The sequence below is a fragment of the Mastacembelus armatus genome, chromosome 16 (genome assembly GCF_900324485.2).
Source record: "Mastacembelus armatus chromosome 16, fMasArm1.2, whole genome shotgun sequence".
Taxonomy (NCBI): domain Eukaryota; kingdom Metazoa; phylum Chordata; class Actinopteri; order Synbranchiformes; family Mastacembelidae; genus Mastacembelus; species Mastacembelus armatus.
In genome coordinates, this window is record NC_046648.1 from 25,088,227 (window position 1) to 25,104,873 (window position 16,647).

The following is a 16,647-nucleotide window of genomic DNA, read 5'->3' on the forward strand; positions in this document are numbered from 1 at the left end:
CCCGCCCGCAGTCGGTCTATCAGGAACCCCTGTGTCGGAGCCATTACAATAATCTGCCTCTCTCTCTATCCAGACTCGTGCTTCCTCAGCCAGGACCCAGGCAGCTGCCAGGAGTACACCATGATGTGGTTCTTCGACACTGAGCAGAACGAATGTTCTCGCTTCTGGTATGGCGGCTGCGGGGGCAACGCAAACCGTTTCAAGACGCAGGAGGAGTGTGAGAACCTCTGTCTGACTAGGAGTCGATGAGGACGACGTCACTGGATCGGTTGGAGGAAAATACCCCAAACACTTAGGAAAACACCAGAAAACACACACCTTCAAGAAAAACGACCAAAGCATCTTGATGAATAACTTAGTCTTTACTCAGAGCTGAGTCAGTTCTGGGCCAGTTAAACTAGTTTCAGCTAACCCGCCTTCAGGGAAACGTGAAACTGTCCCACAGATCCACAGCTGCTGGCTGAAGGGTTTTGCAGTGCTTTATTTTTATAAACGTGCAGGTTTTATGTCCTTCAGAGCACTTTTTATCTGTACTGTTCCTTTTTACAAACTGTCACCAAACCTGAACCTCTGACTGACCCTGCTCAGATGTTCATGAGCTTCTTCAGGTTCCTCTGGTTTCTTGTTTCTTTAAGATCAAATGCTATTTGTATGAAGAAGGGGGGGCTTGTTGAGACCTAAAATTCATGTTTGAAGGAATTGAAAGAGTTGACATTAAACTGTGGTTATGTAAATGCATTTGGTTTATTTCCCAGCCCAGAAGTCAGAACTCAGACCTGAAGGTTTTAAGAAGTGAGACGCTCATTAATCCGTCGCTTAACCTTTTACGACCATTTAGCAAATATAGAGCAAACTGCTCCACTAAGAAGATATAAGCAAAGCCCCACCACAGGAACAGAAATGCTCAGGTCCTACTCAGCCAGGAAGATGTTTTCGCTTTTCTCAGATACCATCAGTCCGACAACACTAGACAGGCTTTAGACAAACCAGACTCATTCAAACTCAGGGACATGTGATGCATGCAGTGTAACCACAGCCTCACTGGTCCCAGACTGCTGCAGAGCTGTGGTCCAGCCACTGATCTGCTGACAATGGACTTGATTTGAGAATTCACAACCGAGACTCAAGACTCTTTGCTGAGCGGTGACCCCCTGAAGATTGACTATCCAAACTCATTCTTAGAAAGCTGACTGGGAAAGATGAGGAGAGTCTGCAGAGGTGGTGCTGTTTAAAGTCTGACGGACTGCTGCGGAGCCAATAAAATGCTAAATGTAAGACTTTTACCGTAGTGCTAGTTTTACTGGACTGAGCTGCTGCTGTTGCATTGACGCTGTGGTTCGTGTGGAGGTCATCCCGTCTCTCCAGTCTCTGGTTCACACCACAGATATGAACATGTGCCTGCAGCGGCCACAGACCAGCCTGAGCCCCTAAAAGCCCTGAAACATGTCTGTCCCACAGTCTGGATGTGGATGGTCTCTGTCTGTGGTTTGTCTAACTGACCAATGGTGCTTCATGTAAAAAACAATAAAAAAATGACACAAAATCCTGGAGTTTGGCCTGGATGGTGTTTATTTATGACCAGTGCATGTAATGCTTTCTAACGCCCAGGCTGACAGACCTCTGCTGGAGGACATGCTAATGCTGTTTCATCTGTTGACCAATTTATTTAGTGACTGCACAGATGTTGAACATCTGTCTGGGATGTTAACACTTAGTTATATATCAAATGGTATGAAGTGAGGGTGGCACAGGAAATAGTCCCGGGGGGTCTCCACCTCTCACCCATTGCATGCTGGGATTGGCGCCAGCCCCCCACCACTCTCCCACTCCCACACACAGGATAAGTAGTACAGATGATGGATGGACTGTAAGACTCACTGCAATGTTTCCCTGAGGAAACACAGATAGTTCACATACAGCAGAACTGAGTTTGGCTGCTGGTCGAAGAGCAGAGTTTATTTAGATGACGGACAAACATTGACATTTGCTTTATCTGCAGTTGGTAACACAATTTATCATTTTATACAAATCAAATCAAAAACTTTAGATCACTCAGATTAATATGTACAGACTAGCACTAGAGACAGAGGAAGAAACTGCAGTCGTGTGTGCAATAATTATTTTTTGATCAGTTGTCAGGGGGAAGAGACAGCTGGTTCTTTCATTGTCTCCGTGTATAACGACATGATCGTGTTCTTCAATACATGATGATCATATATAGTTTATAGAATTTTTAATCAGTGGGTCTGTCAGAAAAACACAGAATGGGTTTGAAATATGTAAATGTCTTGTAGCTGTAATTCACACTGGCGTCCAACAGAGAGCAGATTTAGGCCCAGTCCCCCGCTGCAGCATCCTCCTCCTCTCAGAGTTTACTTTGGAGCAGCTCAAACACAAACACAGTCAATCTACGGGAACCAGCTGACAGACTTTCCCAGTTTAGTTATTTGTGCTGTCAAATTAGAAATCAATGATCAGATGACTTTCCCCTCCACAGCCTCGTTACTGAGCAGTCGGACTAAATCAGGTTTGGTTCTGATACTGAGCTGAGACACGTCCTGGTTCTTCATCGTACGTCACGTTTTGTATTCTGACTGCACGGATTAGTAATGTAAGACAGGAACTGAATAAACATCAGGCTGTGCTCAGATTTTCACACTGCACTGTGTATGTGTGTGTATGTGTGTGTATGTGTGTGTGTGTGTGTGTGTGTGTACTGTTGGGGTGCTGTTCCCTTGTCTTCACTTCCAGACCTTGACGATGCCGTCTCTGGACGAGGTGACGATGAAGCCCTGTGTGGTCTGGAAAGTGCCGATGTCAGTGATGATGTCATGGTGTCCCACAGGGAGGGATTCCGGGCCGCGGCGAGGTGAGTCCTCTACCACACCGCTCTTCTGTTTGCTGTGGATCTCCTGTGGATCAGACACAGCAGGGTGTTTGTTTTTGTTTGTTTCTAACAGGGTACGACATCAACACTTTCCCAGTTACAGCTTCATATCGGGGAGAACAGGACAAACTGGCCAATCCAGGTGTGCTAAGTCTGAGATTCACCCAGGACAACCGCCCTGAGGTGCTGTCTGTTCTTTAGTCTCATCAGCGGTGGAGCTACAAGGGGAAGGTTGCCCTGATCCCACAGTCGTCAGAAGCATGGCCCATGTGTCTATGATGTGAAGCTGCACAGCTACGCTAACAGACAGCGCCTGTGCACCGGATCACCGCTGTTGTTCGTGCACACCCACCTGTACCACTTCTGTGCCTTCGATGATCTTCCTGCTGTAGAGGACGGACGGGCAGTGCAGCGAGTCGTTGGCTCCTCCCGCCACAATGTACGATCTCTCCGGATACGCCAAGTCCCAGAACCTGGAAACACAGAGCAGCTCAAACATTATTACTTTCATTCCACAAACATGTGTTGGAGCGTTTGTGGTTCGTCTTATCAAATCTGCTGCTTTTGAAGCTCAGTGTTTTAAGCCTTTATCTCTCCCTGTCATGTTTTTCTTCACATCTGGCTCGTCTGAGCTGCAGATGTCACAGGGTTGTGGGAAGCTGCAGAGTCTCTGCCCCTTCATGGTGCTGGACTGTCTTCCTGCTCCATTCTGTTTCTGTTTATTTAACCAGTATTGGTTAAAATGAGCAGCTGGAATGTTTGATTAGTTTGTCACATGCAGAACAGACGCTGCACATCACACAGTATCTCACTGTGTAGTTTGTACATCATGCTGCATACACACCAGCTGGTTCCTTTGAGACCAGGGTTCATGGCAGGCAAATGTCTTCAAGTATTTGTGTGATTGGTGTGGTCTATATTCTACTACCCATTTAAAAGGTTTATGAAAATAAGCTGTTACGAACTAAAATAACTGTTATTGATGAACCTGTGGTAAGAATTTTAAAGAACTGATTACAGAACATTCAACACAACGTGTTGGCTGCTGACTGGATTCTGTTTAGTTGTTAAACTGAGCCTGGGTGGACGGTTCCTGTTGTTGTAGGTTTCTCTGGTTCTCCAGTACCTGATCCTCATGTCAGAGCCGGCTGTCAGCAGCAGGGGGTTCCCATCAGCAGGACTACAGTAGATCCCGTGAACGCTGTGAGGAGACGGCTGCAAAACACACACACACACACACACACACACACACTTACTTTAAGTTTAGCTTAGATAGCTTCTCTCTGAGAGGACAAACGTCCCTGTGAATTTTCACTGCTCTGCTCCTCTCAAGGTTCAAGGTGAATGGTGCTATGTAGACCTGCAGTGTCAGGTATCAATAACAATGACTGAAACTTAAAATACTGCAGAACAACAGCTTGTCAAGGTAGAGCGAATCTGAAGGACTTCATGTTCTGTGGGTTAGTCTATAATTATCTCAGCACAGCATCATTACAGCTTCATTGAGCCACACACACCAACCTGCATCTCAGAGAGTGGAGGTGCAGAGCTCGCCCACAGGGTGAATTTACGATCTCCAGTCTCCATGTCCCACATCGACACTTCGTTATTCCCCTGGACAGCTAAACACACACACACACACACACACACACACAGTCAGCAGTCCAGGTATGCTCACTCTGCTTCTTTACAGGTTTCCTAAAGTGAAATGTTGTAAACATAACTGACCTGCGATGACAGATGACTGGTAGAGAGGATGCATCAGCAGTCGTCTGATTCGTGCTCGAGCAGGATGGGAGTGGTTTGAGATGGGGAGCTGGAACCGCATGTCCCAACAGGCCATGGTACCACTGCTCGTACCTGTGGAAACACGAGGTAGGCCTGTTAATGATACCTGCAGGTAGCCAGTCTGGTAGCATTAGCCACCTAGCATGGTCCTGATTGGACCTTTGGACTGAATGGATCTGATGTGGATTTGGGAGGAAGTGGAGCTTTGGGTAACGTTAGAGCTTTGGGTCACATTAGCAGGAACCAGAGCGTCTACTGGACTGACACATTTACTCCTTTGTCAGCTAACGCTAGCTTTGGAAACTCAAATGTGACCAAAGCTCACAGCTGATGTATTTGCGCACTGACCGAGACAGAGCCAGCACTGGTGCATATCGACGGTGAAGGAAGTGATCAGTCCCAGGCGAAGGTCGTGGCGAAGGGTCCAGGCATTGGAGTTGGAGCGAAGGTCCCACCCAACCAGCGAGCCGTTAACGGTGGCGTACGCCAGCACCGACTGAGGACCCGAGTTAAAATGGTGGATGTCGACCGCACAGCCGTCCTCCTGCAGGTCCAGAGACCTGAGAGAACAAGACACAACAACACAACCTTTACCCTCCTCTGTCTACGACAACAGTGTTCCTCTAAAAATCAGTTCTGATGGTCCTGTGGTGAGCTGTTGGGGAGTTCTGGGTACCTGGTCTGGAAGGGCTGAACTTTGGGAGATTTTGGTGGTTTATTCGCTTCGACTGCCAGCAGCTGGATGGATCCGTTGTCTGAGGCCACAGCTAAGTAATGTGACCCCTGACAGAAGGTCAGTGTCTTCACGTGACCACCGATACGAGAGTAAGTCAACACCGACCTGCGGGAACAGACAGCAGTCACCTCAGAGCATAGAACGTAAACTTGTCACCACTGAAAAGTGTCTAAGGCTCCGCTCTGAAGCTGGACTCAGTGGTAAAACTCTGCCTGCTTGGTTTGGTTTCTCAGTAACAGTTCTGCTGATCCCCCTGGCTGTGGTCTCATTTGTGGTTTTTAGGACTCACCTGGTAGTTGTGGTCTTGCCCTCCATCTTCTGACTGTCCCAGACTTTGACGGTGCCGTCGTTAGACGCGGTGGCAAAGATGGAGTGTTCGTCTGAGACTCTGATCCGGTTCACAGCAGCTTTGTGTTCGTGGAGGTGGGCAACCAGCAGACCCTTAGGGTGCCACCCTGAAACACACATTTAGGACTCTGTAAGAGACCTGAGACAAAGGAAGTCCAGTACTGTTACCGTGAGGATCAGGTGTCGGGCGTGGTCTGGTACCAGGCGGCGGAGGTCGACTCTCCCACTCTGCGCTCTCCATCATCTGTTTGGCCATGCGCTCTGCGCTGCACTGCTCCCTCTTCTGCTGCACCAGCTGCTGCAGCTCCGCCTTGCAGGTGTTGATGCGCCGTTGGTATGCGGGGCCACTCGCCACCGACTGCAACACGGGCACCGCCGGGGTCACGGAGCTCTTCCTGATCTGACTCACGGGCCCGTCGGCCGCCTGCAATCAGGGCGCATGTTATTATCACTAGTCATCCTTCATGGTGCTGAAACTCTTGGAACATGTGAGTAATAACCTGCTTCACACATTTAGCTGTGAAGTGACCTCTGGGTAAACAAACGTTACCGTGCTGGGCTGAGCGGAGGCCGGCTCCTGGGATCCGAACATGCTCTTCCACTCCTCGTTCATGGTGGAGTCCTGCTTTGTGTGCTTCCTCGCTGCAGGAACAACAGCACAAAGGGTTCATCTCAACAGGACCCTGGACTGTTCTCACGCCACAGTATGTCCAACATACTTGGTCAGTTCTGATAAACCTCTGGCAAAATGCTTCTTAAAAACATGACACAGGCGCTACACTTTTCCACATCTGGTTAGATTTAGAATCACACTGCGAAAACTTTATCTGGACGAGAGCGCCAGATCTTAACCACAGAAATCCACATCCATATTATTGCTTATTTCCAAATACAACACAGACGAGACCTTTAATTTAGAATAAAGTGAAATCAGATTTTTGGACTGACATCAGAGTAAAACATGAATTTATATTTTTACACCCATTTTTAACAAAAATATAATTTCAGGACTCAACAGACTCTTATCAGATGCAGATTTCTGCAGGGTGTAGTCGAGGCTGTCAGGTATGTGGACATCACAGAGGCATGGTGATTACTGCGGAGATTAGAGAGGGGACATTCCTCCAGGCTCGTTTGATGGGAGTCATTACTGCTAGTGAGCTGTAGAGACACATCTGGAGCAGAGTTAGTTTGGGTCACACACAGCTGTGAGTCAAAGGTTCTGCACTGATGCTTTCTGAGATTAGACTGAACTGACTGGAGACGGTGACGTTTGCTCTGTCGTACATTTTGGGCCATGAACACCTGAGAAAACATCAGACCATCATGTCTGTGTCCATGCAAAGTGCAGTTGGAGTCATATTTGCATCTTCTCTTTCCTTTTCATCTGGGTCCAAACACTGAGACGATGAAAAGGGACAGTGAACAGAGAAGCAGAGAAGATGAAGAACAAATAATAAAAAGAAGAGGAAGGAACAAAAGATTGTATCTGAGTTCAAAGTCAGTTTGTGTGGATTTTAATGTGGGATCATCCAACAGCTCCACACTGGGAGGAAGCAGCTGTTAGCACTGACACCAGAACCATTTGGGAGCATGTTAGACATTAAAGATCCCAGGAAACCTTCTGACAAACTGACTCCTGAACCATGAGCTTAAAAACAGGGTCCTGCAGGTCTGAGACGACCGGCTCGACCCAGAATGTGTCCACATCTGCGTTTTTAGGAAGGACAATTAGTGTGAGATAAACATCAGGGAACACAGAAACGCATTTGTCGAGAGCATCGGATTCTGATGTTGCGACACGGTTTTAGTTTCATGGGACCTCGGGCCGATTGTTAATTTCACAACAACAGTGCAAATCATTTCCAATCACCCAATCACAGTGTACCAGATGCTGCAGTGAGGGGCTCTGTGAAATAAAGAAAAACAACATTTGAATGTTTTAACTAACAAATGCCAACCTTCAGATTTCTAACATCATAGCTGCACGTCTTTGAAAGAAGTGACGTTATCGATTCCTTCATTCAACACAACGACAGCTAATGTTTGAGCGCAGAAATACTCACTATGATATAAGTGAAGTACAACACGGATTAACGTTCTCCCTGACTAACTTCTTACAGGTGCAGATGTGAGGAAGAGCTGACAGCCCAGACTCGACCGACCAGTGCAAATCATGTGAAAACTGCAGCCCTGCAGGTCTGAACATTCTGGATCCACAGGTTCTGTGTTTGTGTCTGAGATCCAGACTGATCTCTGCCTTTTACCGGGTCCTGAGTCTACAGAGTTAGATGCAGAGTTCAGCTGAAATGGATCAAACTGGGACTTGTCAGTTCACACTCCATAACCCACAGTTTTTATTAAATTAAAAAAGTTAAAAACTGAATCTCTTTTCTAGAACGAGTCAGTCGGTTGATGATGATGGTCTGACCTGAACACAGGGTCTCACTGTGAGTGTGTAAACGCTGCCGGTTACCTCTTTTGTCCTCTGTCTCTGTTTTAGGTTTGACCAGGTCCACTTGGCGACCGGTGATGCCGAGCGTGGCCAGGTCGATGACGCCGGTCTGGACCGCCTCTCCCATGTGGCTCTGCTCACCCATGTTGGCCTTGGCCTTGTTGGACTTCAGCATAAAGTCTTTGAGCGCCAGCAGCTTGTCCTCCTCTGCCTCCGTCATCCCCTGAACGACCGGGGAGAGAGGACACAGAGGTCAGGACCCTGCCAGAGGAGACTGCTAACTAGGTGACGGATTAGTGGTGGCACAGAAATCTGAGTCGACATTTGAGCAGTGCACAGGGACACAGGGGGTTCCAAGTTCAACATCTGTCAGAGCAAAACAACAGAAGCGAAACCAAGTCAAAGCATCAAAGGGCCGATCACCGGGGTCACTGGGAACTGATCTGATTCCATGTTTGACTTCTCTGCAGAAAAACCCCATGTGTGTCTAAGTGGTCATGTGTAAGCTGAGTGTAAGCAGATCTCTGTGTGAACCTCAGAAACAAAGTCCTGCTGTGTGAAAGCTGTGGCTGCATAATGTTCCAAAGAAAAGTGGTTTTTCCTCAGAACACACAGTTTTCTTGTTAATGCTCTGTCTCCAGTGGGAGATCAGCATTCAGCTGACACTTTCAAGTCTGCGTTAATGAATCATGAATCATAGTTTGCATCTTATGAGAACTTTCCTCAGTTTGTCCAGATGTTCGACTCCAGGAAGAGTCCTGCCGATTCCACTGTGACTGAGGCCACTGTGCTCCTGGGAACACTCAGAGCTTTAGACCTGGTTTTATCCCCTAGTCCTCATCTAGGTCTCAGCACAGCCTGATCACAGAGTCTACAGAGAGTTCCTGGACTTCAGGTCCTGGTTTCTGTCCTGACCTGCAGTGTGAACTGAGGGACCTTATACACACAGGTGTGTGTCTTTGTAAACTCTGTCCGATCAGATCGGGCTGTCCCAGGTGGACTCCAGTCTGGTTGTGGAGACATGTGAGGAGAATGACTGTGGTGATGTATTTTTTATTTATTTATAGGAGGATCAAAGTTCATGTGTCCCTGTGCCTGCACGTCTGTGTCACTACATGTTAATGTGGATGAAACCTCAGAGGAGCCGCCTGCGGGTCACAGCTCTGAGCTGTGGTCACAAACAGGATTCATGAGAACTGCACCAGCAGTCACCCCCACCCATCCTGCCTCTGCCCCCCAGCCACCACTTCATATGGAACCAAACCTGTGAGTCCACGTGGACGTCTAACAACAGGTTGGCAAGACGGACTCCAGTTTGTTCACTCTGTGACGTCCCTGCAGCCCAGAGGTCTAAACACTTACCACCTTTTTTAGAATTAGATGTAATGTAACTGACCTGTGACAGCAGCTTCTTGAGGAGCTGAGCGATGGCCGGGTCCTCGGGGGTGGGGCATTCTGGGATCGATCCCGCTCTCTTCTTCTGGCGCAGCAGCAGGTGTCTGAAGAGGCTGGCGATGTCTTTGGAGCGCAGAGCGTAGTCGAAGATGGAGCGGCTCACCGGCTCCTTCAGAACACTCAGCAGGACCAGCTCCTTATCGATCTGAGGACAGAGGGACGGAGAGTCGAGGGTGAGGACGAGGAGGGTGTGAAAGGATCCAGGTTTGATGACGATGAAGGTCGGACACGATGAAGTGTGGACTCACCTGGATGATGGGCTGAGTGATGAAGGGGTTGAGGTGGGGCATCAGTTTGCAGTAGACGTCGGCCACGTTGAGGTGCTGTGCAACAACCGTGATGAAGCCCACCGCCCCGTACCGGATCCACAGGTTGGGGTGACACAGGAACGGAGCTACGGCAAGAAGGAAAGGACAAATCGGTTGGTGTGAAAACATACTTTCATACAAGCAGCACTGTGTGTGTGTGTCTAGTTCCAGCTAAGTGAGGTGCTGTCTATCTGTGGAGGACTAGACTCACGGACTGATCTTACCGATATCACTGACGAACTCATAGATGTGAGGTTTCTGCAGCAGGCCCAGGTGACACATGCAGGTCAGAGAATTCAGAGCTTTAACGATGACAAACTCCTCAGTGTCACTCAGGCCCTGCTGCAGGAGAGGCTTCAGGATGGAGGAGCTCTGCCAGCCCACGTACGCCGCCACACCTTCAACACAGGGACACGGAGACATTCACCAACATGACAAGCTTTAGTTACTGTAACTGTCTCATCCTTCAGGAAACCAGAGGACGAGTCACAGGAAGCGGCTGTTCGTACCCACGATGCTGTCGAAGAACGCTCCTCGCAGGTGCCAGTCGTTCTTGTCGTTGAGGAACGTGATCATGTGGGACAGCAGGACGTCATTGGCCTTCTGTCGACCGAAGAAGACGCAGAGACGCGTGATGCCGTTCTCCATCAGGGACTGTTTGACGATGTTCTCCGAGTCGCTCAGCAGCGTCACCACCTTCTGCTGCACCATCTCATGCAGCGCCTGCAGCTCTGAACATTACACACGACGAGTTTACACACAGACACTTCCGAAACCAGCTCGACCAGCATGCGCAACTTTCTGTACCTGAGTCGTAGTTTTCGTTGGGGTGAAGTGTTTCCTCTGCGTCCTCTCCGTTCAGGTCCTGCTCCATGTTCAAGTTGTTCTCCTGAACCAGCTCCAGGAAACGCAGTGCGCTCTCAGCCAGGTGGGCTATGTTCTCTGAACAAAACACAGACAACCTGTTCCAGTTCAATCAGCTCTGAGCTCTGGACACAGAGACCCTGATGACAGGTGCCTTCCACTTGATTTATGCTTATTGCCTCTAAATGGAAATGGCTTTGAATCTGTTATTTTCAGCGTCTTTCAGTCACTGACCTGCGTACGCCAGCCTGACGATGGTGGCGTCGTCCTGGGCCAGGTGGGCGATGCCCGGCAGAATGTACTCCGGGTAGATGTTGACGTCGTTCCTCGGCACCTCCTTCACCAGCGCCAGCACTTTGGTCAGAGTGCGCACGGCCTGAGCGCGCACACGAGGCACTGAGTCGTTGCAGAAGTGCAGCAGGTAGGGCGTGATGCGGTCCAGCAGGATGTCGACGCTGAGCCGCGGAGCCAGGTGGAGGATGAGCTCCAAGGCCGCCAGCTTAGAGTCACAGGAGTGCAGCGTCTGCAGGCAGGAGGTGATGACGGACACCAGGACGATCAGGCCCTGCTCCTCCCGGGAGCTCAGCACGCTCTCACTGCTGTCCTGGGATGAAGAGGAGGAGGAGGAGCCTGGACAGGAAACAGCTTTGTTATGAAAACAGGAAGGGTTGTCACCGTGTAACTATCTGCAGGATCTCAGGTAGCCTTTCGCTCACCTCCTCGCAGGTTGTGCAGGATGTTGTCGAGGTCTTTGCGGATGACCAGCACTCGCTCATCAGCAGACTGGAAGGTCTCTTTGGCAAACTGGGCCATGTACGGCTGCAGGAAGGTGTAGAAGATGTCGGGGAAGGCTTTCCCTCTCTGCTGCTTCAGATACTCCTCCGCTGTCAGACGCTTCTCTGGCTCCCGCTGCACCATCTGAGCAACCTGACAGAGACAGCCCACGTTACAGCCCCAGCACAGCCACGCTGCTCACAGCAGGAGATATGTGAGTATTAGTTTAACACGTAACTTCTGCTGATGAGCCGTGACCCCAGACGCGAGACAATGACAGAGTCGGCATTTACAGTCCATTTATACCAAGATACTGCGAAAACCTATAACCCCCAGGAAGCATTACCAGGTCCCGGATGCTCCGGTCCTCAATCTTCATGAGGACCTGCTCTGTCTGAAAGTGTCCCTTACGATACGCCAGCAGCTGGGACAGATCGAAGAGCGGGACGCCCTCAGTGAACAGCTCCGCTATCACACAGCCTGAAGCACAGAGACACAGTCAAAGACAGACAGACTCTAAAATACAACATCGTGACTACCAGCGACCTGCCAGAGGGTTTTATTGCATCTGTGGAGCAGGTTCACGTTGTGTTCAGCAGTAAAACGTGGCGTCTGTCTGAGGATCATGAGTACAGCTGTGGTTATGTGCACGTCTACCTGCGGAGAAGATGTCCATGGCCTGTTTGAGCTCCCCCCTGCTCCTCTGGTTGTTGTTCGTCAGGTCCACCAGTGGCGTGTTCTGGTCGCTCTCTGTGGTAAACATGCTTCCATCCACAAACCTCTCGGGTGCGATGTAGCACGTCCTCCGTCTGGACGTGTCGAAGAAGTAGTTGAAGTCGGCGGGGTTGTCCTCCGGCAGGTACGTGGGTTTGAAGCTGGCGAAGTCAGTGAGCAGCACCCAGTTCCAGCTGGTCACCATCACGTTCTCCGTCTTGATGTCTCCGTGGCGGACGCCGGCTTTGTGCGCCTGGTCCACGGCGTTGAGGATCTGGAAGGCCAACCAGCGCTTCTCCACGTTGTTGAGGAAGGGCCTGGTGCTGATGCGGTCGTACAGGTTGTCACGGACATATTGGCGGAACAAGATGGCGGCTTTCTCCGTCTGGGAGGTTTTCTGGAAGGGTAGGCAGTTCTGGCAGGAATGCAGCCGGATCTTCAGTTCCTCCAGCTCCTGCTTGTAAGTGGTCAGAGGCAGCGAGGGGTCCTGGATGGCAAAGACTTTGACCACCACCAGCCCCTCACGGTGTTTGGCCCGGGCCACCTTGAAGAAGCGAGTGCTGCCCAGACTCTTGTCGTACTCATGGTCGAGGATGTCTGAGAAGTAACTGTCCACGGAGAGGATCTGAGAGGGGGCGATCCCCGCAAGCTGGTTCCCCATCACACCTCAACACACATCTGTGGACAAAAGACCAGTTTGAGCTCGAAGCACCAAAAAGAAAATGACTCTCAACCATTCACTTCAGGACTGGGACCCAAGTCTTAAACTGGGCTGTTAAGCTGAGCTGGACCTGGTCTGAGTCAAAGTCCTGAATCAAAAGGTCCCTGACGGTGTTAAAGGTCACTCCTGGTTCTGAAAAACCTGCTGACTCTGGCCTCTTCTTCTCTTGTCCTTACCCATCATGCATCTGACTCACTATTAGCCTGTCTTCTCTCAAGAGTATTAACACAACATTTAATGTTTGTTTCTCACGACACTGTGTATTTACTGCTGCCCAACATCTGGATGTGACTAACATCTGGATAAAACAGATGAGTCCACCTGAGTTAACGCAGTCACATGACTACATGCTACAAACAATGTAAGCTAACTCTCGTTAGCTGCCTAAAATGAGCCCTTTCCGTTAAAATGTCAAACCACCGGACAGACTTTATAAACGTGACGTTACCCGTGTTCTCAGCAGGATAACGACCAGTCACCGTCGCTCCGGTTGAACGGCTGCTAACGATGACCGACTTCACACACGAACCGTTTTCATGTGGTTCCTCGGTCTGTTGGCTACAACCACCGGCCGCACGTCATCCTCTGCGGGCCTCGGGGAACCGGCGGTAACCGTGAATAACGACGTAAACAAAACTAACGGCAGAAACACGTAGCTAAAGCTAAAGCTAACCGATTAGCTGAGTCCAGCTGTTGTTATGGATCCAGGTCGGAGCGGAAACAGCTCAGGAGACAGCGCCTCCTGCTGGTGGTGGTGCAAAGATCGTCTATAAGGGTGATGAGGCACTCTAGTTCAAGTCTAGTTCTGAGGTACTAGTACTTTACCTGAGTATTTCCATGTTGTCCTACCTCATCCTTGGACTTTTTCCTGCTCTACATTTATCTGATAACTTTAGTTTCTTTTCAGAATCAGATGGATCCAACAAAATACAGACTGATCATTAAACTTTATTGATCCCTGGGGGGAAATTCACAAGATACCCAGCGGTATATAAAGTACTTCAAATTAGAAGTATATAAGGTAGTTAACGTCAGATACCCAGCGGTATATAAAGTACTTCAAATTAGAAGTATATAAGGTAGTTAACGTCAGCTACCCAGCGGTATATAAAGTACTTCAAATTAGAAGTATATAAGGTAGTTAACATCAGCTACCCAGCAGTATATAAAGTACTTCAAATTAGAAGTATATAAGTTAGTGAACGTCAGCTACCCAGCAGTATATAAAGTACTTCAAATTAGAAGTATATAAGGTAGTTAACTTCAGCTACCCAGCAGTATGGAAAGTACTTCAAATTAGAAGTATATAAGGTAGTTAACGTCAGCTACCCAGCGGTATATAAAGTACTTCAAATTAGAAGTATATAAGGTAGTTAACGTCAGCTACCCAGCGGTATATAAAGTACTTCAAATTAGAAGTATATAAGGTAGTTAACATCAGCTACCCAGCGGTATATAAAGTACTTCAAATTAGAAGTATATAAGGTAGTTAACGTCAGCTACCCAGCGGTATATAAAGTACTTCAAATTAGAAGTATATAAGGTAGTTAACTTCAGCTACCCAGCAGTATGGAAAGTACTTCAAATTAGAAGTATATAAGGTAGTTAACGTCACCTACCCAGCGGTATATAAAGTACTTCAAATTAGAAGTATATAAAGTAGTTAACGTCAGCTACCCAGCGGTATATAAAGTACTTCAAATTAGAAGTATATAAGGTAGTTAACGTCAGCTACCCAGCGGTATATAAAGTACTTCAAATTAGAAGTATATAAGGTAGTTAACGTCAGCTACCCAGCGGTATATAAAGTACTTCAAATTAGAAGTATATAAGGTAGTTAACGTCAGCTACCCAGCGGTATATAAAGTACTTCAAATTAGAAGTATATAAGGTAGTTAACATCAGCTACCCAGCAGTATAATAATAAAGACAAATCTAAATAAGGTTGAATTTTTCCATCAAAACAGAAACTATAAGGCTGAAAACAGTAAAAACCCTCATCAACACATCTGACAGTTATTTCCTTTGATAATCCAAGTTTGCTGTGTATAAGATTAAATTATGAAAAATGTGTGGAGAAATAATGACAGGGGTTGTAGCTTTCAGTTTGAACACTACTGATATTTTGTTTTTGGACTACAGTCCTTCTCTGACTCTGCATCTCTCAGTCTATTTTAATTAGACAGCTTCAAATGATGTGACACTTCAAATCTGCAGCATCATCAGCGAAAAAAGACATTTTTAATATATTTATGTTAAAGCAAAACTGAAATGGAAGCAAAGCTGAAGCCAAAGAGCAAAGCCAGATAAAAACACACATTTTAGAAAAACATTTAGTAGATGCAAAACAACAATTTTGAAAGGCATTCTAAAAATTATACTAAAATCTATTAACATTGTATTAATTTTACATTGAATTTAAGTATGATGATCACATTTGATAGAAAGTAACTGATAAATATAAGAGTCACGGACCCCTAAACCTAAACCTTTTTTTAATGAAATATTAATCTTGGCCTGGTTTTTACAAAGAGAAACTGAGTGAGTGATCTCAATTACGTACGATCTTCGTTTAGAGCAAACGGAACTTTGGAGCCACCAGCGTCATGACGCTCCGTTAAGCGTCCCGAGACGTAACAGGAAGTTAGACAGTTTGACTTTCTCATGAAAGCTCAGAAATGTCGTTTTTCGACTCGTAAAAACAAAAAAGGTAAAAAGGTGTATAAGCTAATATTTAAAGTCCTGGCAACATATTAATAAATTATAACTTTAAATATTGCTCTGGGTTATAATATCAATAAACACACGCTCTGTGAAACTGCAAATATTCAAAGAATGTGGAAAACACGGAGATAACTAATCTCTAGACACAGACATGTAAAAGCCAGACTTTAGTCCTGACAACAAGACCAGTCGGTTCTGTTATTTGTCATGTTGAGTGTTGAGCTTTCATTGTTTTTTGTCTTTCTGTCGTGTTTTTATAACCAGTTATAGTAATAGTTCCTTTGTAGTAATGTAGTGTCTCTGTGTCTGTGGTCGTTTGGCTCAGTTTGTCTTTTTGTAGTAGTTTTGTTTGTCTTAGCAGATGTTTTGCGTCACTTTTTACATGTTTACATAAGCATTGCGCTGCTTGCACGAACCTGTTTACACGAACCTGTTTACATTCCTGTTTACATGAGACATTTGCACAATAACGAAGCTACTGGTCTGTTCTCTCTGGTCCAATATGGGTCCTAGATTTGTCTAGTCTTGTATATAGGACTTTATACTAATTTCTTATTTATATAGTACCTATTATTTTAAATCTTCTTATTTTGTGTTTTCTTTATTATTATTATTACTGCGGGTGCTTTTTACCGGGACCTCAGCAACCAGTTTCCTTCTATTCCTGAATGCAAATACTGACTGGGATGACAATAAACTCCTTTGAATCCTCTGAACTTTTCGGTCATTTTGCATGTTTTGTTTTTACGTGTTTTGTGTCTGTTCAGAGTCACTTGCGTCTGTTTTTAATTTTACACCTCTTTGTAATCAGTTTGTATTCCTTTGTGGCCGTTTTGTGTGTTTTGTGAGGACGTTGCTTGATTCATCTGTGTG

At 47.1% G+C, this 16,647-nt stretch overlaps 2 protein-coding genes across 5 annotated transcripts in view; one reads left to right on the plus strand and one right to left on the minus strand.

Moving 5' to 3' along the window:
• Positions 1–1,543, plus strand: part of LOC113136287 (collagen alpha-6(VI) chain-like) — a 41,190-nt gene extending 39,647 nt beyond the window's left edge. For all 3 annotated transcript variants that reach the window (XM_026316956.1, XM_026316958.2, XM_026316957.1), the window contains one exon: positions 74–1,543. In XM_026316956.1, the coding sequence (XP_026172741.1) occupies positions 74–249 (176 nt within the window). In that variant the 3' untranslated portion in view covers positions 250–1,543. The remainder of the gene's footprint in view (positions 1–73) is intronic.
• Positions 1,544–1,925: 382 nt separating this feature from the next.
• pik3r4 (phosphoinositide-3-kinase, regulatory subunit 4) lies at positions 1,926–13,766 on the minus strand. 2 transcript variants are annotated; one of them, XM_026316960.1, is made up of 22 exons: positions 13,499–13,766; positions 12,273–13,007; positions 11,962–12,095; positions 11,558–11,768; positions 11,076–11,471; positions 10,785–10,919; positions 10,487–10,708; positions 10,202–10,375; positions 9,918–10,063; positions 9,611–9,814; positions 8,236–8,437; positions 7,648–7,668; positions 6,310–6,401; positions 5,961–6,183; positions 5,701–5,866; positions 5,352–5,516; positions 5,024–5,235; positions 4,616–4,747; positions 4,409–4,509; positions 4,014–4,102; positions 3,240–3,360; positions 1,926–2,912 (listed from the first exon to the last, which is right to left on the minus strand). In XM_026316960.1, exons 2-22 carry the CDS (start codon positions 12,988–12,990, stop codon positions 2,742–2,744), a joined length of 4,035 nt encoding a protein of 1,344 aa, XP_026172745.1. In that variant the 5' UTR covers positions 12,991–13,007; positions 13,499–13,766; the 3' UTR covers positions 1,926–2,741. The 2 variants fall into 2 exon arrangements, with proteins under 2 accessions (XP_026172745.1, XP_026172746.1); XM_026316961.1 differs by lacking the exon at positions 7,648–7,668.
• Between the last annotated feature and the right edge of the window lie 2,881 nt (positions 13,767–16,647).